At 41.4% G+C, this 24,996-nt stretch overlaps 1 protein-coding gene across 7 annotated transcripts in view; it reads left to right on the forward strand.

Moving 5' to 3' along the window:
• Positions 1-21,885, forward strand: part of Ubn2 (ubinuclein 2) — a 74,941-nt gene extending 53,056 nt beyond the window's left edge. For 6 of the 7 annotated variants that reach the window (XM_075953534.1, XM_075953537.1, XM_075953536.1 and 3 more), the window contains one exon: positions 1,480-11,316. In XM_075953534.1, the coding sequence (XP_075809649.1) occupies positions 1,480-1,529 (50 nt within the window). In that variant the 3' untranslated portion in view covers positions 1,530-11,316. Of the gene's footprint in view, positions 1-1,479; positions 11,317-20,631 lie in introns of those variants that run through there. The other variant, XM_075953539.1, reaches the window with a different exon arrangement.
• Positions 21,886-24,996: the final 3,111 nt, after the last annotated feature.

The following is a 24,996-nucleotide window of genomic DNA, read 5'->3' on the forward strand; positions in this document are numbered from 1 at the left end:
CTCGAAAAAAAAAAAAAATTGGATGTAAGGCCTTAAAACTTTTTGGATTTCCAGTTGTAGAGCTGCCAGTTTGAAAAACTTCACCATCACTTCTCTCACCCCACACTGAAGATAAAAAAGGTCTCATAGCTGTCCTATGGGATCTAATAACAGTAACTGATTGAAAGAGTCTCAGCTGGTAAACAGAGGTCAAAAAAGGTTGTCTTTGCTTTTGTTTTCAGAGACAGGGTCTCTCTGTGTAGACTTGGCTGCCCGGGAACTTGCTTTATAGATCATTCTTGCCTTGAACTCACTATGTGCTGTGTGCCACCAAGCGTGAGTGGCACAAATAATAAATATTTGTGGTCTGCAGTTGTTAAAGTCATTTAGTCTTTTTTTTTACAACTACTTAAATCATTGTCATGTAAAATAGCCACAAATAATTTATAAACAAGCAAGTAAAGCTGGATTCCAATAAAACTCTATTAACAAAAACAGATGATGGGCCAGATTTCACCATGGGCCATGCTACACTAAACGCTCGTTTAAAGAATTTCAGTCTAGTTGATAGAATTGTTTTATTTCAATAATTAACCAAAGTTACTTTATAATAATCACTAACATTGATATAGTTTTTCTTCTAAGGACAGTGTTTTAATTTTTTTTAAATGTTTTCTAAGATTCTTGGATATGAGTGAATCTGGCCATGTGACTTATGATCCCTACTCATTCCTCTTCCTTTGAAGAGTTTCCTTCCCTTGTTGTTATCTCTCAGGCCTGGCTTGTCGTTGAGTCTTTCTTTTCCTTACTAGGGTTCTGCACTTATGGAGACTTTCTATTCTGTTGGCCCTCTGGGTCAATGGGTCCTACTCTTGCCTGGGTAACCCCTTTTTCTCTCCTACCAGTTATTTTAGAACTATTTGGCTGAGGATCACATGGAGTGGGTCCATATTTTCTGTAAACAGTGAAGGACAGTAGCATTAGTAGATATGGAAACTAAGCTGCCCAGCCCCAGCAGCAGTCTCACATCCTGTACCTCAAGGCTAGGACCTGCACAGAGACGTAGCTGGACTTTCTTTACTACCAATGTGATATGTTCACAATGCTTGGGAATTACCAGATGTCATGTTATTATGGCAAATAACTTCAATTTCACTTACAAGAAAATAAAATTGACCTAGGCTTCCAAAGAAATCAAAAGATGTGGTGGGTCCCTTGAAGGTGGGCATTGTGTGATCTGGTTTCTCTGTAATCCAGCATTGGACAAGGTTATGAGGTAAATAAATGGTAAACACCTGCTGGAATAGTTTTTATATAGTTTTCAGTCACTGAGTTTCTACATCGTATGTGTAATCAACTTCTATAATGCCATCATCATGTGAGATAAAGGTTATCTTTTTAGAAATGTAATTCACAATAAACTGATTCTTCTGCTTTTTCTTTTTCCTTTTTTTCTTTTTTACAATATGCCAAACCATATCAATTTGTTTATTTTCTCAGATGGAGGCCAAAGTAAAGGGGACACTAAGTTACCACGGAAATCTCAGTGACTTCCCAGCAATCAAGAGAGGAATCATTTGACTGGCTGATGGGACCTACCTGATGGGAAAGTCTTATGTGGTCACAGGGCTGCTGTTTCTGTCGATGTTTACATTCTTGTCCCAAGCACTGTGGTGAGGAGGAAAAGGAAAGAAAATGTTACTTGAGCAAAGCCAGGTGCAGGAGGAAGAAGTGCTTTTGTGGAAAGTTAGTGACCTTTGGTCTCAAAGTTCCCATAGGAACTTTAAAAGAGACTCAGCTGTCAAACCCACAGAAGTATCAATTTGATTTTTTTTTTTACCCTGGGGGGAGAAAGAAGGAAGTTGAGAGGATTTGGGTAAATGGCCATCCATCCTGGGGGTTGGATCTGAACACTCTACATAAAAGTGCATAATAAAAGCAACTAAAAAGTAGAATTAACCCAGTTTGAGGAGAATCAGTCATGTCTATGTAGTGGACAGATTTGCTACAGTCAGTTGCATGATGCTCTCCAGACAGTAGCCCAAGAGTACTGTACCCTCAAATGTCCTGAGCAAACTTGAATCTTCTCCAGTATGTAGCAGTTCACAGTGTAAGTCAGTAGACTGAAAATGCTTCAGCAAAGTTGCTGTAGCACAGCGATATATATTACTATATCTTTTAGGTTTTTAAAGTAAGGAAAGTGAGCCTGTTGCTCTTAACAGACAAAATGTAGACCCTTTTTGTGAAAGGGTCTGTTTCATCCTCCTTCCAGAGTAGGTACTGAACTCCTCTGTGCAGCTGACTGTCGTCCGGTCTGGACTGGTTAGTATTTATTTCTACTGCTGGTGCGCAGAAGTGAGTGCTCACTTTTCCTCTTGATCATGGGGTCTTTGCTGTTGGGCTGCTGCTTTGCTGCTCATCTCCTTTGTAGCCTGCCAAGAACTGCAGATGCCCAGTTCCCTCACTGCACAGTGCTCTTTACTAGTGGTACTTTAGGTGATTAGAGCTGTTGATATAAACAGTGTGCACAGCATCTGTTTCTTTGTGGGCCAGCTAAGTAGCATATGCATAATAGTACACTGTTTTAAAGGGACGAACCCCAGTAAGAGTACTGATGTGCACAAGGGATCACCTTTTATTTCTATCACAGTGAGACTTTATGCCCTATATCCAGTGCAGTAAAAATGTTTCAAGCATTTGGAATCTTAAAGTTTTACTAGAATTTACTTAGAATGCTGATATTCAAGTAAACCTACAGATAATTAAGATTCTTTAATTCTGGTTTCTGTATGTGAATAGAGACAATGAAGGGTGTAAAGGGGAAAACATACAATTCTATTTGGAAACTTTTATTTTTGCCTCAATTACATTGTGGTGTCCCCTGAATTTTAAACTTCTAAGTATTTTCAAACTGTCTAAGAGTAGCTCTAAGTGATGTAACTTTAGTCTATATATGATGACAGATTCGTTTCTATATGATGACAGACTAGCCTGGTAATAACAAGGTTGCTTTTATATTCTCATTACATGTTACCATGTACGATTAAGTTTATACAGATTAAGAGTGTTAACCAGGCCCAATTTTCCTTTAATAAGCAGAAGTCCCAAGAAGCATCTAGGACTATAATAACCAACCACAGATCTACTCGGATTTTTAATGGCTATAATTTGACTTAAGTCACATTGGCATGCTTCATAGCCAAAAGTCGATGAATAAATAATGTAAAACTTTAGTTCCAAGAACTTGTTACAGTAAGGGAAAATGATTGTTCAGAAGAACCATTGAAGCTTGGTGTGCTGCCCAGTGCTTGTAATCCCAATACTCAGGAGGCTGAGGCAGGAGGATCTCAGGTTTGAGGCCAGCCTGGAGTATATGTCAGTGAGTCCCAGGCTAATCTGAACTGGGCTAACAATGAGACCCTGTCTCAAAAAAGAAAAGAAATCATTGGTATAATTTCTTGACTATAGTAATTTAGTTTATCAGTAAAACAAATACAGATGCTACATGAGCCCAGTAGATATTTTGGAAAGATACAGGGACGTTGAAGAGAGCTTTGACTTGAACTTAACATGCTAAGTTTCATTTGAAAGGTCTCTTAGAGGAACTTGCTCAGCTCTTGGCTTACTATAGTACCGGGTGACTTCTTTACAGACATGCCTGCTAATACTGCCTGGGCTGCTGTGCTGGAGGTGTGCTTAGGAAGGCGGCCTTTGGCTTCACTTCCTCTACCAAGGAGAAGTCAGTGCGTTTAGTCTCTTCCTGCTGATACCTGTGTGTTTGTGTGTTTACATAGACACACCCATTCATATAAATCAAATGCTATTAAAAGTCAATAATGATAATTGTAGTTTCTTAAATCCATCACTTCTGAACCATACTATATGAAGGCTCTGATGGTTCTTTGCCATCTTTAGAAAACAAAATTAGTAATTCTTTTTCCTGTGTCTTTTTATAAAATTCCCTGAAGCCCTGGGCTCTAAGAATATAAGATGTAAAGTATATTCTGTTCCTGTCAGTCTTGATTCCCTAAGGACTGCTGAGAGATCCCCACTTCAGCAACCCTCTCATGTTATACAGATAAATCAGAGTCCTTTCTACATGTAAATACATTTCTTTCTATATCATAACATTGAAAATGGTCTCCATACTTTATGGTTACCTGTCTTTACAGTTTTTATTACTAAAAACAAGCGTATAAGTTGGTTATTTTTTAACAGAGACTTGCGACTCATACTGTATTTTTGCACTTAAAGTCAAATTATGTTATTTTTAAATGGTGAATAACTGGAAAGGATATCTGTAGAGCAGTGTGTATCGCTAAAGAGCATTAGCAAGATCCAAATGCAGAGGTAAATCAGCACACTTGACCCACTCATGGGGTACTTGATTCAGGAAGATTAAGCTATTTGTTTCCAACTGTCTTATATTTGAAATTGCCTTCACTGATGTATAAGCTGTTACTGTACATACAAGGTGATCCTCAGTATTCACAAGCAATAACAGTCAGCAGAGCTGTCCTCGGACAGCAGTGCTGAACCTCAGTTGGAGACTGTTTGGGAGCAAAGTGTCAAGCTCATTGAGAGCCTCCAAAATAAATGCAAGCAATAATTTCTATTAAAGTTAAATTATAATTCTTCTCATGCTTCTGAGAACAGAGTGGGAAATCATGATTTTAAAACAATCTGGAGAAAAGATTTGGGGGGAAAGAAGCCAAGTTTTAATCCATAGTAAGAAAGTCCTTATACTTTGAAGAAATCAGGAAGATTTAATTAGCACATTCTTTCATGCCCACCACCCCTTTGATGGATGTTATTAGCCCAAATTATATCGTTTTGTGTCATAGATGCTGAATAAGGCTTATTTGGGTCCCAACACTGGGGGAAGAACCGGGCATATACCCGTTTGAAAACTGTGGGTTTGACACCTGCTTGGAAACAGCTTATTGGAACTGATCTTAACCCAGGATATTTTTTCCCAAAGCAGATCTAAATTGTTTACTATGCAGAGATGGAAAGGGCAGGCACTCCTATTCTCTCTCCTCCAGATGCCCTCTCCCACAACCCTTTCCACCTCTACTTGGCTCAAGACTTTCTGAAATGAAAATTCTACTGTTATTGCAACTGCCATTGGTTATAAGAACTCTGTCCTTTGGGATCGTCTCTAGAACTTATCTGTCCTACTTGCTGCTACATTTGGAAATGAATTTGCCTGTGTTGGTTGACTTTAACTTCTCTGTTTGTAGGAGATTTTGTCATGTGCTTTGCTCCCAGTGTAGAACTAGGGTACTTTATTTTAAGAGTGTACTACAAAAGCACACTGGTCCTTGTATTGTTATTATTATCTAGGTTTTGAATTTGTTTCCTTTGTTTGTTGGATTTTGTTTTGTTTAATTTTTCAAATTGAAAATAGAATAATGACAAAAGTCTATACTGCAGGCCAAACTTGAGAACTGTCCTGTGCTTCAGCACGAGTACTTCTGCTGACCTGATGTTCTCTGAAGGGGCACTTTGACTTTTAGTTGTACATGTGTGACTTTTTGTTTTTGCTTTGGGGGTGCTTTTGGTTTTGTAAAAACAAAGCAGAAAAAAAGTACAGTAGTAGATAAATGATCACAAACATGTTATGCAATTTTATTTTATAAAGTTTTAAGGGAAAAGTTTAACTCCTTGTAAATAATTTCTTATCTCTGGTAAAAATGCTTATATACTCTAAACCATGCTCAGTTCAGGCCTTTGTCTTTGTTAAGTGCCTTTTATTTCTTTGTTTTTCTCCCCTCTTTTGAAACTTTTCAGACACCCTCAAATACATATTGATAAAGTCAAGGGATTCAGGAGAAAGAATCTCAGACTTGCCAAGATCATATCATGTTATAATACTCTTCCTTCTGCTTTGTATGTGTGGACACAAGTACGAGATGCACAGTGTGTGTCTAAAACCAGGAACAGCTGTTCGTGGCAATCTTTCTAAGCACTGCCCTTTTGACATTGCAGAACTTCTGCCCTGTTTGTTCCATTGGTTTGAGTTGATTCAGATGGGCAGATTGGGAAGTAGTCTTTGCACATGATGCTGGCTTCCCCTTCTGAATATCTGTAGAAGTTAATGTGTGTGTGTGTGTGTGTGTGTGTGTGTGTGTGTGTGTGTGTGTGTGTGTGTATAGGATAATATATATATATATAGCATATATGTGTTGGTTATTGCGAGCATAATAAACTCGGTGGACTCGTTGACTTTTTCTGGATGTAATCCACTTCTCTCTACCCTTCAAATTCGGCAGATGTAGTGTGTAAGGAAGCATCAGAATAATAAGAGCATCTTGTGGGCCAATCTGAGATGGTGCCCTATGCAGACAAACACATGGGTGGCTAGAGCTAGAACCATGCAGTGGTATCTGAATACACTTTGAAGGAAGTTAGCACTCATGTCAATATTAAAAGGTGTTTTCTTCTGGAAAATGATCTTTAAGAAATTATATAGCTGAATACCTTTTAAAACTTCAGTAAGCTTAGAATTTAGATAGTGAAAAAACACTTATAATCTGCAACATACTTGAGATTTTTAATCTCTTTATTTTCCAGATGATTAGATTTTGATCTGATTTTGTGATTATTTAAATATCTTTCTTGAACAAAATAACATAACTTCCAGAATCTAAGATTTATTTATTTATTTTAGATGTGACATGTTGAAAAAGACTAAATTGAACCAATTCTCTATAAACAGTACAAATATATCTACAAAGTACCCCATGTAAGTAAAATTTTAATTGGAAAAGGAGACTTGTGGCTAAAAAAAAGAAGCTCCTGGTAGCAGAGCTGTTGTCTGGCAGCTAGGATCAGTAGTGAGTATTAACTCCTAAACAACTTTATCTAGGGGGATGTCATTTAACCTTTGTGCCTCAGATTACCCATGAGAAAATTGGGTATAATAATAATTGCCTACCTCCCAGGGATATCAGAGACTTTACTATTTCAAAAATATTTTGAGTTTTTCTAGAACATCCTATATAATTAATAGTATTATCTTGCTGCAGAGGTTGAAAAGCAAATGTTTTCCTTAAAATGGATATAAAGAGCACCCTATGGTCTTTATGTTTAAAAAAATCATTGGAATTTTAATTTAGATGCATATTTGATATTTAAACATACCATATTTATAGTGTGGTAGAATTACTAGTTTCAGGTTAAATCAAAGGGGATGACACCAAGTTTCTTAACTACCAATTGATTGTTTTAAGCTTTTATGATGTTATTACCTCGTGTGATATTTTCAAGATAGTCTGGTTTACAGATAAACGATCCTGGCAGGTTATAGCTCCCTCCTCCACCTTCTGAATTTACTTTACTTGTAGTACCTGCTTGGTGGTGGAAACTAAGGTTTTGCGTTTCTAACAGTAAATCAGACCCTACACACTGCTCCTGTTTCTGTAGGTTTATCCAGCTTTGCCCTGGGGGAGGGAGCTATGTGTACTTTTAACTTTGCAGTTCATGCTTCTTCAGCCCATAAGCAAGTCGGAGCCATCAGCTGCTCAGATTGTAGGAAAATGGGAGAAAGAAGACAGGATTTATTTCCTACCAGGAACAGAGGTAGGGATGGTCAGAGTAGAAGGAAACATGATTTCCCTAGCTCCTGGGAGGAGATTAAGATCATTTTATCTCACCTTCTATTAGTGCATACTAAGTAATAATACATAAAACGTTTCTCTTTAAAACAAAGGAACAAATGGATGCTGCAGTTTTTGCTGGGGCTAAATAGTGTGTAAGAGAGAGTGAGTGTGAGGGAGTTTAAATTACAGCAGAGAGACCCGGGTATTGTGTCGAGGAACAGTTACAGCTCAAGCGAGTTAGGAGAAAGCACTGGGCCTAAGCAGCTAGCACATCTGGGCTGACCCCAGAACTGGCTTGGACCTGGTCAGTCTCTAAGCCCTAGGTGTTTGTTATTGTTTTTCTAAAGTCCCTTTTGGCATTTTTATTGATTTTTTTTTTCTCCTCCAGATAAGGCCTTAGTTCATAACCTTTAAGTATCAACTATGCAGATAAACATACTCTATTTTCTGCATTTCCTTCTTGTTCCTTCTTCAATAAAAAATGTTAAGATTTCAACCCAAAGTAATAAGGTTTAGGGGGTTTGTCGAATGTGTGTGTGTTTCCTCTGGGGAAGAATAACAGCAGTCTAAAATAGATGCATTGTCTGTGTTCATCTGTCCTAAAATGTGAACTTTACATAAAAAGCTAGCTGAAGACCCTTTTACCTGTGCAGACCTGGAGTTAGTGTCGTGGAGCATGTTTGTGCTTTTATGAAGTCCCCAGTGTGTTGTTGAGAAGTTCAGTGTTTGGTTGACAGAGCTGAAAAGATGGCTAAGACTGATTGAAAAGAGCTTCAAATATTAATGTCGAGTTCTTCGTTTCTTTTGGTCTTTATTCTTGCCTTTGGTGTTGAGCTCTTAAGTTAGCCACTTGTTCCACTACAGTATAAGTTGCTTGGGTTAGATCTAAGGAGGAAGGGCAGATTGTTTCCACATCCTCTTGCCCGCCACTTTTCTGTCTGCTCTTTGTGCTCCAACACAAAGATAGTATAAGTGGACAGTTTGCATCTTAGCAGAGGGCACAAGCATAGGTTATCTTGAGTTTAGTGGAAATGCCTTCAACAACCTGATGCTAAATGACACTTTTCTCATGCACACACCATTTGCTTTAAGGTGTTTATTTGTGATCCCCTTGTGTTGTGATGATTCTGCTTCTCTGTGTTTCCTATGTATTTCCATTTCATAGCAGTTGGTATTCAAACTTTGTATACTTTAACACTGCTATCCAAACTGGTCAGGAACACATTTTGAAGTCTCAGTAGTACAATTAAGGTTTTGTATATAGTCCAGAACTTGGGGATTACTGATGATTGGAATATTTTCCTCTTCTCATTTATATTAAAAAAAAATTAGATCTCCTAGGCTGAGGGTGTAGCTCAGTGGTAGAGCTCTTGTCCAGCATTTGCAAAGCCTGGAGGTCCAGGTCCATAATAACAATAAATAGGTCTCATTTTTACATAATACCAGTACCTTTCAAGTTTCATCAGAGGAAATACAGTCTTCATTAGGGCTCATAACAGCCTGCCTTATTTCCATGCCTCCCCTAGAACAGAGCTCTTTTGCTAAGGTCTATCTGAGCCAAGCCGACCTTTAAATCCTTAGTCCCAGTTTTAAGTTCCTTGGAAAACTATCATTTGCCCCCACGTTGCTACAGTTACATAATTCTGGTTTACCGTGAGTCTGACTGGTGAGTGCTTGGTGGTAGAGCTCTGACTGATGTCAGATAAAATGGCTTCCCTGAGGGAATGTGAAAGTCAGTGGCTCCATCTGTCTTCAAAGTACATTTAGGAATCAACAACTAAGAGAAGCCATTGTCTGCCTGTGTGACAACTTGTGCTTAAAAGTTCACAACCATATTGTGTTTTCTGTACTTAGAGCCATAGACTTTCCTCCTTTCTTGCTTACCTCTACTGTTTGCAGAAACATTATGCCCTGTCAGAAAATTGTCTTTTCTCCCACACTGGCAAAATTACCAAGGATTTGCCCAGTTTTAGCTAGAAACATAAAAAGGGAAATAAATTTTTATCAGTTGACAAAAGTATTTCTTTTAAATAGAAAGTTGAGCTAACTTTGGAACAGCTTTCTTGATGTTTCAGCTCTGCCTTCATAATAGATTATACATACCTTTTTGACATGTGCTCAGCAAGGGCCTTCTCCCACACAGCCTCCTCTAATTCATAGTTAGCACCAGAGAAGAGAGCCAAGCTTTGCAGTGACCTGTTGTCAACTGAAATTGAAGAACTGTCTTATTCTAGGAAATATTGGAGTACTAAACCATTCTTGGAGGAGAGTGCCTTCATTTGAGCCTCCCCAAGCTTCCTCTTGTTAAACAGTATCAAACTTTAAGGAGAGGAAAAGAAGTCTCTATCTGGTGAAAATTTTGTGCTCCAAATAATGAAATAAAGTATAACCAAGGTGGCTAAGAGTCGGGTGTTTTCTCTCTTTGCTTGTGAGCAAGGTTTGTTTATGAATGCAAGAACTACCATGGGATTGCAGACCTATTTGCTATAACTGGAAAACAAGAGTCTGAATTTTAGTCTGCTGAAACACACATTTCCAATCCTCGTTAAAATTTAGAAAGGGGAGACTTTTCTTTAGTAGCGAAGGAAAAACAGTTATTTATTCCTGAATGTCCACTCTGCAGAGCTGCTCCCACCAGGGAAACAGTCCCTCCCCTTTCGGCAGCTCCACCCTGCACAGATGCTATCTTGTTTGCAAGCCCCTCCCACAAAGGAGCCTGAGGAGTCCATGGTCCTTTAGGGGAGATGCCCCAATTACTGTGTTGCATCTACTCTTAGGAAGGTTTTTTTTTGCTAACTTGAAGGATTATATGCTGTATTTCAAATAAGTGTGTGACTTAATACTTTGAGACTTTTTTTTTCCTCTAAAAACTGGACCTGAACGCAAGCTTTGAGTTGGTATTTGTAATAATCTCAGGACCTGAAAGATTGTAGCATTTAGTGTGTCTTAAAAATTATGTACTGTACCAGCCATGGAGTTTTGTAAATATACCTGTCTCCCTTTTTTTGTATTATTTTAGTAAATAAATAAATAAATTTAATAAAAGGGGATGGTGATGACATGTATGTGTTTGTCTGTATGTGCGAGTGTGCGTGCATAAGGCTCTTTTAAGACAAATTGGTGCTTGTTGAATTTCTAGTTAAGCTTAGCAGGAATATGGACAAACTGCTGCTGCTGACCCTGCACTGAGCAAGGAGGATGTCCATCCTGCCTTTCCAGTGGTCTGTCTGCGCAGTACTAGTAAATTGGAAGTAATTAGAATCTAAGCTCTTCTCCACAGCCGTCTTGCTGTTGCGATCTTGATCTAGTTCCGGCACCCTTTAAACTTGGGTACGAAAGTTTCCACCCTTCCCTGATTCCTGGTTTTAGAACTCAACTTTTCTAAGAAAAAAAAAAAGGGCAGGTTTAAAAAAACAACAGCAACAAAAGAACCGCACATTTCATAAGACCCCTGATGAATTTGGGACATGCGAGAACATTCCTAAGCGTGAACTTGCCGGCCTGGCCCATGATACACTCCTTCAGTGCAGGGACTCTGTTCATCTTACTTTGCAGCAGCCCTGTTCATATTCCAAGTGTAACTAGCAAACCCATTTTGAAATAAGAGCCTTATTTGATTCAGAATAGATGTTTCCTGTCTATCCTTTGTGACAGGACCTTTTACATGAGTGGGCTTTTTTCCTTTTGTATATGTTATGTGTGTTGTATTAAATAAAGAGGACTGTAAATATTACTCCTGTGTCTCTTGTTTTACTACGCTAATTTGGGTTTAAATGCTCCACCGTCAGCAGGGGTTGAGACTCTGTATTATACTGTACCTGGGCACCATGGGCAATGGAAGGGCACAGCTTGCTCATTGTGTTCCTAAACAGTTTGCAATCACTTGACAACATACAGTTGTCAAGAATTATTCAAACTTTGTGTACAAAAATGTGCTCCCTTGCCAATGGACATTTGAGTTCTGTTTTAGAGCAACGGGAAGACTCCGAGGAGTAGAGAAAGCTTTAGGTGGACCTCCAAGGACAGGTCAGGAATTGGTAGTCAGGAAGAAGGGGCAAATAGATGTGCTGGGATGTCCATTTGGGTAGCTGAGAAGGGCAGATGGGAGAGTCCTTCCTGTAGGCAACAGCGTGGTGTGTGTTGAATGATATGTAACAACGCATAGAAAAAATAGACAGGGACATAGACACCCCCCCCCAATAAGAATAGTGGTTTGAATGCTTGTTTTCATTTTTGGTTTCTTGAAGATGAAAAGGACTTCTAAGATTTCAAATAGCACCAACGACTTTGAAGTACCAATTAGCTTCCGCCTTGGAAGCACTTTTTAATGCCTCCCCAGACCTCCAAAATACCTGAGTTAGTAATTAGACATGCCAGGCGGTTGTGGCTGGCAGCACTCGGGAGGCAGGCAGGTGGATCTCTTGAGTGTGAGTGCAGCCTGGTCTACAAAGCAAGTTCTAGAACAGCCAGGATTGTTACACAGAGGAAAAATTGACATAATTACTCAATGACGTCATCTTTTGTCAGTGTATAACTTTGATGTATTAAAGGCACCATTGCATATTATTCTAGGAGTTTATTCTTGCTTACGTATGTGTGTCCACTTGTGGGTATATGAGTGTGCATGTAAGTGCCCATGAAGGCCAAAAGAGTGTTGTATCCTCTGTAGCCGAAGTTATAGGCAATTGTGGGCCATGTGATGTAGGTGCTGCGAGTTGAATTTGGGTCCTCTGGAAGAGGAATGAATGTGCTCTTAGGCACTGAGCCATCTCTCTGGGCCCCTACAGATGCCATTGTCATCAGTCAAGGTATTTAAAAGATCTGTTAGTGGGTCAGCGAGGTGGCTCAGTGAGTAAAGATGCCTGCTGCCAAGCCTAATGGCTCGAGTGTGATCCTTCGCCCACATGATGGAAGGTGAGAACCAACCTCCTGAAAGTTATCCTCTGCATTCCCACACACTCACTCTCTAAATAAAATGTGCTTTAAAAATCCATTGTTGGTTTGACACACTGTCTTCCACAAAGCAATAACTAAGTAATAGCTTTGCTATTATTTGTATGCACTATTTTTTTTTGGCATGGTTTCTCTTTGTGGCCTACACTAGCCTTGAACTTGCAATCGGCCTACCTCAAACTCCTTAATGCTAGGTTACAGCTGTGTGCTATTGTTTCTGGCATAATCTTGTTTCATCATTTATTCTGTATATAAAAATGAAACTCAGAAAACTTTATGAAGAAAGTCATCCAAAGAACTAAAGGGTTTCCAAATAAGCTAATAGTTTAGAGAGCAAGAAATAAGTGGGTTAGACCAATTCTGTCATGTGGACCTGAATGGAGACCAGGTGGAGACATAGAAAGAAGTATTACTAGACTGGAAAAATAAGTGTGTTAGGGTAAGCTTCTAACACCAACAGAGGATTAAAGATGCTGAGTTTGGGACCATCTTGGTCTACATCTGTAGTTTCAGGCCAGCCTGAACTATATAGTGTGACCCTGACTCAAAAGGAAGAAAAACTATGCGGGTTTTATCTTACAACATAGAAGCAACAAAATGGAAAGCGACTTAGGAAAGGGTCAAGATGGAGTTTCAAGTCAGATTTAACAAATTGTCGACGAAGGTACTTTGCTTTTACATATTCTAGGGGTGACTGTGTAGAGATTTGTGTCTATGTTTCTAGCGTTACAGCAATAGTGTAGGAATACAGTCTAACATAGTAAGACTGGCTGTATAAATCAGATTAACACTACATAGCATGGTTTTTTGTTTGGTTTTGATATCAAAAAGAGTAAGAGTAGTAGGGGAAACCCTGTGTTTTCCCAAGTACAATGAAAGTTGCCTCTTGTCTAGGTGTGTGTGTGTGTGTGTGTGTGTATATATATTAGTATGTTTTGTCATCTCAAAAACTTGTGTGTCATTCACATGCGCCTTGACATAGCTTGTCCTTTTCTGTGTGTGTTTACCGCTCTTGTGTCCTGGCATGTGCGCCTTCACTGCCTCCCCACTAATGTTCTTACTGGTAGGGTGGCATATGTGAAGGAGAACAAGTTGTCATTAGACAGACGGGTTCACATGGCTCCACTAGGAAACTCTGGCTGAAGATGTGTTCTCCCTGCCCCGCCATGAGAATGGTCGGGTTAGACGTGGAGAGCACCTAGCCGAGTGCCTAGTACATACTAATGGCAGCTACTGCAGTCATTCTGTCTGCTTCTCAGCGCATGCTTCCTCTTTCCTGTCCCTCCGAAACAGAAGTGTAATAACCTTACAAAAATCTTGATCACTGCTTAGCACCCAGGTATGGAAGAAACCCAGCTAAAATGCTTTTATGGCAGGTGTCAGAAACTCCTAACTTAGAAAGAAAGGGGGATCTTGTGTAGCTGAGCAGACTTTCAGAAGCCACCTGGTGCAGGTGAAGCTTTATCTAGTGGTCACTAAAGTCCACCTCTTCACAGGTAGCCTGCTTTCTGCTGGCCTCTGACCTTCTTCATAGCCCGTTGGCTACTGCAGTTCCGAACTGTATGTAAGCATTTATGGCTTATAATGTGTCAGTCCAAAAGCATTCTCTTTCCTGATTATGCACTCTGTCCTGCCGTCCTTTCATCCCTCACCCAGTACTGCCCCATCATATAAGCACCTGTCCCTTTTTTGACATGTTCCCTTGTGCATAAATCTTGGTAAGTAGCATTGCTTTGCGTGCGCACAGATTTAATGTATACAATTGATGCTGTGCTATAAATGTCTCCTGCCTTGTCTGTTGGGTTAGTCTGCACTGTTCTGTCTACTCGTGTGCTTCTGAGGTCTGTCGCATCGTTTTTCCTGAGTGTGGATCCTATCCCACTCTAAACTCATTCCCTAGAGGTGGATACCCTAGTTCGCCCTTAATTCCTTATTACCTCAGCAAAACAAAACAACAAAAGCTGCAGGTCGTCTCTCTTTCTGGGAATTACTTGCTCATCTTTGCCAATATGGTCAATTGTACGTTTTGTCTTCATTGTAGATACTATTCTCTTGTCAGTCTTAGATGTCATATTTTATTCATTCCCTGTCTTTTAGCTTCGTGTATGGCGTCCTTTACTGAACAGAAATCCTTGGTTTTTAATAGTCGAATTTAGCAAGTATTGCAGCACACATACAGGAGGCCAAAGCAGGAGAATTATGAGTTTGAGACCAGCCTAAGCTACATAATGAAACCTGGTCACAAAGGATGGGGCTGGAGTTGAGTGAGAATATTTAGGTGTTTTCAGGGGTTGCTTCTAACATGCTTCCTATTCTAGACCACAAACTTTCTCCTTGAAGATGAAGCTTACCTTTATTTTCTCTTCTGTCACTCATTTGTCGGTTTTGTTTACTAATGCATTTCCTGCAGACCACCTAGTAATCCTGCCCCATCAATGTGTAGTGCCAGTTTTACCCTCTGTCCAGTTCTCCTGTACAGAAGGGCCTGCTTCTGAGCTCTGAGAATATGAAGCCCGGTGGGACTAGGTACGTCTGCACCAGCGCCATACTGCTTGCCATTCCTGGGGACTTAGAGCATGCTTTCCATTGAGTCCCCAGTTGTCCACAGCCCACCTGGGTTGTGATTTTTTTTTCTTGTCTGTTTTGTTTTTTGAGACGAGGTTTCTGTGTCACAGCCCTAGCTGGAACTAGCTCTTGTAGACCAGACTGGCTTTGAACTCACAGAGATCCACCTGCCTCTGCCTCCTGAGTGCTGAGATTAAAGGTGTGCACCACCACTGCCCAGCTAGATTTTTATTGTCATATAAATTTCACATTGTGTGGGGCTGGAGAAGTTGCTTGGTAGTTAGGAACACCTCTTCATGCATCTGGACCCACATGGCAGCTAACAACCATACATAACTCTGGCTCCAGGGTATCCACCTTGGTGGGCACTAGGCATGCACATGGTACACAGACATACATGGAAGCAAAACCTTACTTGCATAAAAGTGTAGAAATCTTATATTTTTAAAAAATTTCACATTGTGCTTGGTATGGGTAGCACATTCCTTTAATCCCAGCACTCTAGTGACAGAGGCAGGTGGATCTCTTTGAGTTCAAAGTCAACCTGATCTAAATATCAAGTTCCAAGATAGAGGTATACAGTATGAGACCCTTTCCAAAATAAAAGGAAAAAAAAATCACATTGTATTAAAAAAATTAAACTGAATGGGGTAGAGAGTTGGCTTAGGAGTTCAGAGCACTGGCTTCTCCTCCAGACAACCTGGGTGGGATTTTCAACACGCACTTGACAGTTCGTAACCATCTGTAACTCCAGTCCTGGGGCATCCAGTGTCCTCTGGCCTCGTTGGGGAACAGGCACATACATGGTGCACAAATAAACATGCAGGCACATTTTTTTTAAATTAAACTTTCCTTAGTTACTTTTCTGTTGCTATGAAGAGACACTATGACCAAGGCAACTTTTAAAGCATTTAATTGGGGACTTTCTTGAAGTTTCAGAGGCTTAATCCATTTCATCATGGCAGGGAACAAGCAGACACGACACTGGAGCAGTAGCTGAGAGCTCTCATCTGATCCACAGGCATAGGGCAGAGAGAGAGAACTGGGCCTGGTGTTGATTTTTAAAACCTCAAAGCCCACCCCAAGTGACGCCTTCAACAAGACCACCTCCTAATCTTCCCCAAAATGGTTTTGCCAACAAGGGACCTAGCATTGAAATATATGACCCTATAGAGGCCATTCTCATTCAAACTACTACAAAGTTGGAATTTTTACTTAGATAGAATTAAATTTATAAAGTGGTTTAAGAATAGAATACAGGGGGCTGGAGAGATGGCTCAGTGGTTAAGAGCATTGCCTGCTCTTCCAAAGGTCCTGAGTTCAATTCCCAGCAACCACATGGTGGCTCACAACCATCTGGAATGAGGTCTGGTGCCCTCTTCTGGCCTGCAGGCATACAAGCAAACAGAATAATGTATACCTAATAAATAAATAAATATTTAAAAAAAAAAAAAGAATAGAATACAGGCCAAGTCTTCTTTAATCCCAGCACTCGGGGGCAGAGACTGGCAGATCTTTGTGAGTTCAAGGCCAACCTGGTCTAGAGACTGAGTTCCAGGACAGGCCCCAGAGCTACACAGAGAAACCCTGTCTTGAAAAACAAAACAAAGAATAGAATAGAATACAAATTTCTTTGTGGTATAGTGATATGTTCATTTTTTCAGATGGTTTTTGCCTTCTGTGCTCTACGCTTTTCTCTGTAAAGGTCTTACATATTGTAGTTTAACTTATTGATAGTATAGTTTGTGAAAATATCCTAGTCTCTATTATTTGATTTTTGTTACTTGTGTTAAAGAATGTTACTAGTCGAACATGGTTTCATACTTTTGTAACCCTAGCTCTCAAAAGCTGAGCCAGAAGGATCTTGAGTTTGAGATCAACCTTGTCCACACAGACTCTGTCAAATGTCAAAGCAGGAGCTGAAGGGGGTAGTTAGGTAGAGAAAATAATAGGGAAGGAAGGAAGGAAGTCATATTAGTAGGGGGCTGGAGAGATGGCTCAGTGCTTAAGATCACTTGTTGCTCTTCCAGAGGACCCAGGTCTAGGTCTAATTACCAGCACCCACATGGCAACTCATAACCATCTGCAACTTTCAGGATATTCCACGCCCTCTTCTGGTTTCCCTGGGTACCAGACAGGCACATGCTATACAGACACGCATGCAGGCAAAACCCACGTACCCTTAAAATAAAAATTAAAGTCCTTTGATTATTTTTGTTTTTAAAGTATTAGATTTGAGGGTGGCAGGATAGAATTCTTCTAATGGAAATAATCCTAGGAAAGATGCATGGTATTTAAAATAGAGCTCGTGACTGAGCTCTGCTGTCTTCTCAAGCCCCTGACTGCTGAGACTGCAGACTGCCTCACCAGTTTACTACTGATTCCTGTCCATACTGCACTGTCCTCTTCCCGCCCTCATCTTTCTTCCTCCTCTGAATGCCGCAAGTGTGCAGCGAGGCTCCTTTCCTTTCTCCTGGTCCTCTGCTTTCCCCTTTTCTTTTTCATTTTCTTTCTTTCTTTTTTGCTGTGCTAGAAATAGGGCCCAGATACCACTGAGCCGACACGCCAGCGCTTGCCACGTGTCACTCCTTTTTCTCACTCCCCCTCACTGCTGTTGCGGCAGGATCTGGCCTTGAATAGAAAGTCCTTCTGTTTCAGTTTCCTGAGTGCTGGATTACAGGATTGCACCACCACACCCAAATGCCCACTATACCCGGCACTTGCTAAACATTTTGATGGTGGTAATATTGGGGATTGAACCAGAGTCTCACACATAGGACGCATGAACTCAATGCATGAGCTGTATCCTGTCATTAAACTGCCATACTCTAGTATTCCTGTTACTGTCCAGTGAAATCTAACCAAACCTAACTGGGGTTCTGTGGGTTGAGTGCAGGGGCCGGAACGCAGCAAGCGCTGTGCCGCTGAGCTGCAGCTTTTGCCCCAGTGACGACCACCTATCAACACAGTGATGCTTTGTTTCCTCATCTAGGTCTGGGACTTTGGTTCTTGGAACCTTAGACAGGGTGGCCATCATGACTTTATTAAGTGTGGGGCTTATTCTGATTTTAGTTGTGTTTTATGAGATGGGCTCAGGCTGGCCTGGAACTCAGCCACCTTCACCTCCCAGTCCAGGGATTACAGACGTGTTGAGGTACCATCTCGCCCAGCTTGCAGTTTGTGAAGCTATTTATGAAATAAAGTTGCTTGGGAGTGTAGATCATATGCACACACAAACTGAATTATTTCAAGTATGTTTCCTAATGTTTACATAAAGCAACACTCACAGAAAATCCTTAGACATGCACTCACAGCTCCCTTTATTTGTGTCATGCTTTATATCTTCTCAGTTTTCACACTCCATTTTGCTTATGCACGTCATCTTTTTGCTTTTATTCAATCTTGTCATTCCTCCCTACTAATTTTTCAAAGAACTCTGAATGTCACTGGGTACATGCTCATTGTGGTTGTATTTTTAAAAGTATTTATGTGTATGAGTGCTTTTCCTGCTGGTATATACATGCAGCACATACGCGCAGTAGCTACTCATGGAAGCCAGAAGACACCGTATGCCCTGAAGCCGGAGCTACAGTAGGCATGAGCACTGCAAACTGCTCACGTCCTCTGCCCAACCGCTCGTGCTCCTGACTGATGAGCCACCTCTCTAGCCCCGAGTTTTCATTTCTTTAGTGCTATCTAACCTATCCTCACAGGTATAAAATGGCATCTTCTTACTCATGTTTTACCTTTTCCTTTTTGTGTGCCTGTTAAGTAGTATATTGAGGGTAAGATATTTGTATATCCCCAATTTATCATAAAATTATGTATTTCAGGAAAGTTTCCAGATGGGCTTTTTATGGACTAAACTTTCTAAGTCTAGTGTTTAAACACAGTTGAGCTGTAATTGTTATTTTTTCATTTCTTACTGAAAAGTGTAATTTTGTTGCTTTTCTTCCCTTTCTGGGGCTTCTGTTCAGAAAATAATGTCATTCTAATGCTTTGCTTTGGTGCTCTCAAATTTCACTGTTTTGTGTCCAATTTAGTTTTTGTTTGGTTGGTTGGTTTTTGCCTTCTGTAGCTTTGGAGCCTGTCCTGGTTCTTGCTCCACAAACTCACAGAGATCCGCCTGCTTCTGCCTCCCAAGCGCTGGGATTAAAGGCGTGTGCCACCAACACCCTGCTTCCTCTGGTTTTTTTCTTTTTCTTTTTTTTTTCTTTTTTTTTTCTTTTTTTTTTTTCTTTTTTTTTTTTTTTTGGTGCTCCAAGACCTTTGAGTTGGTGATTTTTATTGAACTTGGAGATGTAGCTGAGACTGACTTTCTCTTACCTCTGTATTCACCATCTTAGTTCTAGGGTCACAGAGGTCACAGGTTTGTACACCACACCAGGTCCTCTGGAAGAGCAGGCAATGCTCTTAACCACAGAGGCATCTCTCCAGCCCCAAAGTATGTTTTTTTTTTTTAAAAAAAAGAATATCTGAGGGGCTGGAGAGATGGCTCAGTGGTTAAGAGCATTGCCTGCTCTTCCAAAGGTCCTGAGTTCAATTCCCAGCAACCACATGGTGGCTCACAATCATCTGTAATGAGGTCTGGTGCCCTCTTCTGGCCTGCAGACATACACACATATTTATTATTTATTATTGTATACATAATAAATAAATAAATAATATCTGAGTTTGCATCTTCCAGGCTTTAGGGACATTACTAACCTAAGACCACTCCAAACTAAGTTTTTAGCTCAGGATTTCAGTAACACATGGAGTGAATCTTAATGTATATGCATGGTATGTGCAAGGTTAAAAACTTGTGGGAGAGTCCCTACCCTGTCACTCACCCAGAGTTTCAAGTGACAGAAAAATCCTAGAAAAAAGCCAAAGATGATCAGTTTCTGTTGTTTTTTGTTTGTTTGTTTTTGTTTTTGTTTCATTATTTTCATTCCCAGCCATGCATTCTGTAGGAATCTATGGCCTGACCTCCTGCTGTGCCAGACTGAGGCTTTGTTCCCAGAGGCAAGTTTGAGTGCACAGTTCAGCCTCCTCCTCCCCTCAGTGTAGACTGCCAGGACACGCTGCAGCAGGGCCTTTTGCCTGTCCCTCCTCCAGCCTCTGTGTTCTGGCCTCCTTTTCATTTGTTTCGGCTGAATCAGGCTTCAGAAAAGTGGTTTAATTTTTTGTTGTTGTTGTTGTTGTTTGGGTGGTTTTGGTTTTTCAAGACAGGGTTTCTCTGTGTAGTCCTGGCTTCCCTGGAACTCACTCTGTAGACCGGGCTGGCCTCGAACTCACAGAGATCCGCCTGTCTGCCTCCCAAGTGCTGAGATTAAAAGTGTGCGCCACCACTGCCCAGCCAGAAAAGTGGTTTTTATGTTAAAGTTTTCACAAATACTTAAAGGTGTTCTATATTGACAGAAATCTTTGCACAGCTAATTGTATAAAATGTGAAACCTATACATCCTCTGAATTTTTTTATTGAAATGCCCAGGTAAGAATACAATATAAAAATAGTTAATAGTTCTGTTTAACTATCTCCACACAGCCCAGTTCATAAGGCAAACTGTTGTGTGACACCTCTGGTCCGTCTGATAACGTGCTTCAAGAACAGGCGTTCATAAGGAAGAGAGATTAACCATGGTAACTTCACTTACTAAGATGGGGACTTCTGTGTCGCTTTCACCAGAGACCCCAAAGGCTGAGAACAAAGCAATAGGTGTCCTTCCGAGTTGTAAGGGGAGGAGGAGCTGGATGACACGTGCAGCCGTTAGCTCTGTCCGGAAGGACCCTAGCGTCTACCTCTGGGCTGCCCCATGGATCAGGAGAGTATTCTCTGGCAGCAGCTCCTCTTCGCTTGAAACCCAGTGAGGGGCCTTCAAGAGACTTGACAATGTGACCAGCACACCTTCTAGAGTTTGAAGGATTTGAGATTGGTATCAGACGCGGTCCTAAAAGTCTCCAGATGAACAGTCGGGGCCAGCGCCTGCAGAAGACAGAGTGGCTGGTGTGAACAGTCGGGGCCAGCGCCTGCAGAAGACAGCTGTTCGTGGAATCATTGGCATTATCAGAGTCTCCATGTGCCTCACTGAGGAAGGGAGGCCAATTTGACCGTTTTCAAGAAGAAATTCATATGAGACCCTGGATCCAGTTCCCAGTACTGCTGGGGTGTGGGTGGGGGGAGGAGTCCAGCCAAAGGGAGGACTTAGAGGGATGGGATGGCCCAATAGAAGGGAGAATTGCTGGAAAATGAAGGTCTGGGGCAAAAACCCAAGCGTGCAGCTAGCGAGGGCCCCCCACAGAGGCTAGAGACTGGAGAAGCTTTTGCAAACCCATGAGAAAGAAAACGCTACAAGAAAAGAAGCAACATTCTCAATCTGTCGCTAGAAATGGCGCTCACCCGGTGTCCGTCTCTAATGACCAAGGGAGACCTGGCCTCTGCTTCCCGTGGGAAACAAAGCACGCTGACCCGTGGCCCTTCTGCCACACACCTCCCAGCCGGCACAGCAGAGTTTTCAGTGACAATGACAGCTTGTGTTTTGATTTGACAGTGTCTGAGACTGATACCTAGAAAAAGGGATTTTAAATAATGATAAGAATAAGAAAGAAATCACAAACCTGTGTGCTACCCAGAAGAGCTGAATTTCATCCAGGTGTAGAAAAGAATATACCGCTGCAGCAGCCTTGTGGGAGGTGGGAGCCCTGCTGAGAATCGAAGGGTGCTCTCCGCTGGTCCTGAGCCTGAGCTGGTTCAGCAGGAAGCCTTATCAGCAGACCAGCTTGGTGTGTTCAGAACTCCTGGCTGCAGGCGAAGGGAAACATCTCATCCAGTTAGGTTTGGTGTTCTAGTGTGGTACAGACTGCAACTTTCCAGAACCAAAGATGGTCTGGCATGTCCAGAGGAGCCGTGTGGACCCCCTCCAGTTCATAGCAGGAGAGGACGGAATCCCCTTGGAGGTTCCTGTGGCTGAGGGGAAAGAATAACTTGTCCCTGCTTGCACTTAGTATGTCCAGCTTGCTAGTTAGTCGTCACATTTTCTTCTGATTATAATGTCCTGCAATTTGGACACTACAGGATGCTATCAACAGAATGGATTTGGTTAAAAGACCTTGACTGGGCATGATGGCATTCGCCTGTAACATGGAGGCTAAGGCAGGAGAATCCTTAAGTTTGAGGTCAGTCTGGCCTACAAAGTGAATTCCAGGCCAGCGTGTCTGAAAATAACATTAATTAGAATTAGGACCTTTAAGTAATAGGATGCGAATAGGCATGAGCCTCTCCTCTAGAGCTGGCAGTGTACAAATGACACAGCTGTTTTGACATCAACTGCTCTCCACCCACCCTCAGTGGCAGATGCTGCAGCCTAGTTCTGTGCTTTGGGTACCAGCTTTCATTCCCATGTCCTTACAGGTTCCCCTGCATACCATAGAAACTAAAGTAGAGACTGGGGAGATGGCTCAGCTGTTAAGAACACTGAGTTCAATTCCCATCACCCACATGACAGCTCACAACTGTAACTACAGGATCCAACGCCCTTACTGAGACATACATACAGGCAAAACACCAATAAAATAAAAATAAAATTTTAAAAAAGAGCCTAACAGTATAGAAACTCCATTTACCAAGGCAACTCCATTTGCCTTCCCGGTTCTAGCTGCAATTTCTTCCAGTGCACTCAAGCAAAGCCTCAGATAAGAGGAAAAACTGGTGTCCCTGGCTACTCAGTGCAAGTGGGGACTGAGATAGGCTTAACGTTCCCTGTTAGCCTCCAAGCCATCTGTCTGACCCGTTTCCCATAACTTGGGCCACAGAGATCAACCACAGAGGAATCCTTGCGCTCTTCTGCTCCAGGTGACAGAAACAACCATGCTCCTGTCCTCTGGAACCCTGTGTGGCTGCAACCCGCCCCCCCAACCCTAACCCTGCAGCCCTTGGGGCCTGTACTCAGCTCCTCCCAGCTGTGGAGCCCTGCAGTGGCTCCTTGTTTTCTCACTGAACCTTGACTGATCCAGCTACCTAGCTGATACACAGCAAGAAATGTACTTTGTGAGTCTTTAAGTTAAAGGTGATTTTTTTTAAAGCTATAAGAGATGCTGACATTTAAAAGAAATATGCTATGAAGAGAACTTGACAATGGATGTTTAGAAATGTTTATCACTACGTGACTTTGTTGTTCAAAATAATGTGCTAAAGAATGACTTTTCAAAATACCGAACATACTGAATTACATTGTTTTCAATAAAACAATCTTTATTGCGCGAAATTAGGAGTTTTTACTGTTGGTAAATAAAAGTATTTTCTAAATATTGTTTACTTTTTGAAGTAGCCCTCATTTCTGCTTTGTGAATGCTTTAAAATAGCCGTACTATGTTGCTTCAGTACTTACTACATGTCTGTAATTTAAAACTACAAGCATGTGTAGACAGGTAGCCAGTCACTGCCAGGGTTAGACACAGTAAGGATGGGCCTACAACGGCCTAGTTCCCTAGTTTCAGGGCATCAGAAGCTGATAGACACATAATCTTCCCCACGGAAAAGCACACCAATTGGTTATCCCATACAAAACGGTATTGGATAACTGAAAACATACAAGTAACATTATACAGACTAAGCAGGTTGAATTTAGGAACATACATATACACACACCAATAATGAAAAAAGAGGCCATGAATTTGAAAGCACTAGGAGGGGTTTGTGGGAGGTTTTGGAGGGAAGAAAGGGAAAGAGAATGTGGTGTGATTATAAAGACCTCAAAAGAAAAACAATTCAAAGAAGTATGGGCATTGTCTTTCACATACACGCACAGCTGAAAACACCAGGTAGGGTCTGTCACACGGGGGCTGGCTGTGCTCAGCATTGCACTGTCAATAAAGACCCCGAACACCTTGCAAAGCCCCGATCCCAACAACCCCAGCTTCATCACCACAGCGGAAGTCGTCACTGTTGTTTGACTGGAGCAGAAGCTTGGTGAGTAGAGCTGGGGAACACAAAGTATTGCTTGTGTTTATTTCCTTAGCACCTACAAAAAGGAACAGGACCCATAGCCGCTGCTATCTCATCCCCACTCCACCCAAGATGTGAGCACATGGACCCAAGTCAGTGCAGCTGACAGCTCCCATCAAGGCTGTGACTTTAGGATCAGGACTTTATTCTGAGAGAAGCCAGCTTCAGCCATTGTCCCCGAGTATCTGACAAGTGTTTGGGCTAGTTCTATGTAACAACACAGCTAGTGGCCTTTGGGAAGAGGGACTCAATTGAAAGAATGCCTCTCCATAAGACTGGCCTGAAGTGTATTTTCTTGACTGATGATTGATGGGGAGGGTCCAGTTCGCTATGGGTGGTGCCACCCCTGGGCTGGTGGTTCTAGATTGTATAAGAAAGCAGGCTAGGGGCTGGAGAGATGTTTCAGAGGTTAAGAGCACTGGCTGCTCTTCCAGAGGTCCTGAGTTCAATTCCCAGCAACCACATGGTGGCTCACAACCATCTGTAATGATATCTGGCACCCTCTTCTGGCATGCGGGCATACATTGAGCCAGAATGTTGTATACATAATAAATAAATCTTAAAAAAAAAAAGAAAAGAAAGCAGGCTATTAAAACGCTAAGCTAAGGTTTAGCCATCACACTTGGCTATTTACTATTAACATGATGTACTAAAAGTAGAGCCCTTTGAGAAGATGACTAGACATGTATAAATGTAACATTGATAAGCTAATAAAAGTGATTGAATCTTAAAAAAAAAAAAAAGGAAAAAAGCAGGCTGAGTAAGCCATGGTTTTGGCTAGAGTTCCTGCCTCTAGGTTCCTGCCTCCAGTTCCTGTCCTAACTTCCCTGGATGATGGACTACAACCTGTAAGATGAAATAAACCCTTTCCTCCCCAGATTGATTTTGGTCATGGTGTTTTATCACCAC

The sequence above is a fragment of the Microtus pennsylvanicus genome, chromosome 19 (assembly GCF_037038515.1).
Source record: "Microtus pennsylvanicus isolate mMicPen1 chromosome 19, mMicPen1.hap1, whole genome shotgun sequence".
NCBI lineage: Eukaryota > Metazoa > Chordata > Mammalia > Rodentia > Cricetidae > Microtus > Microtus pennsylvanicus.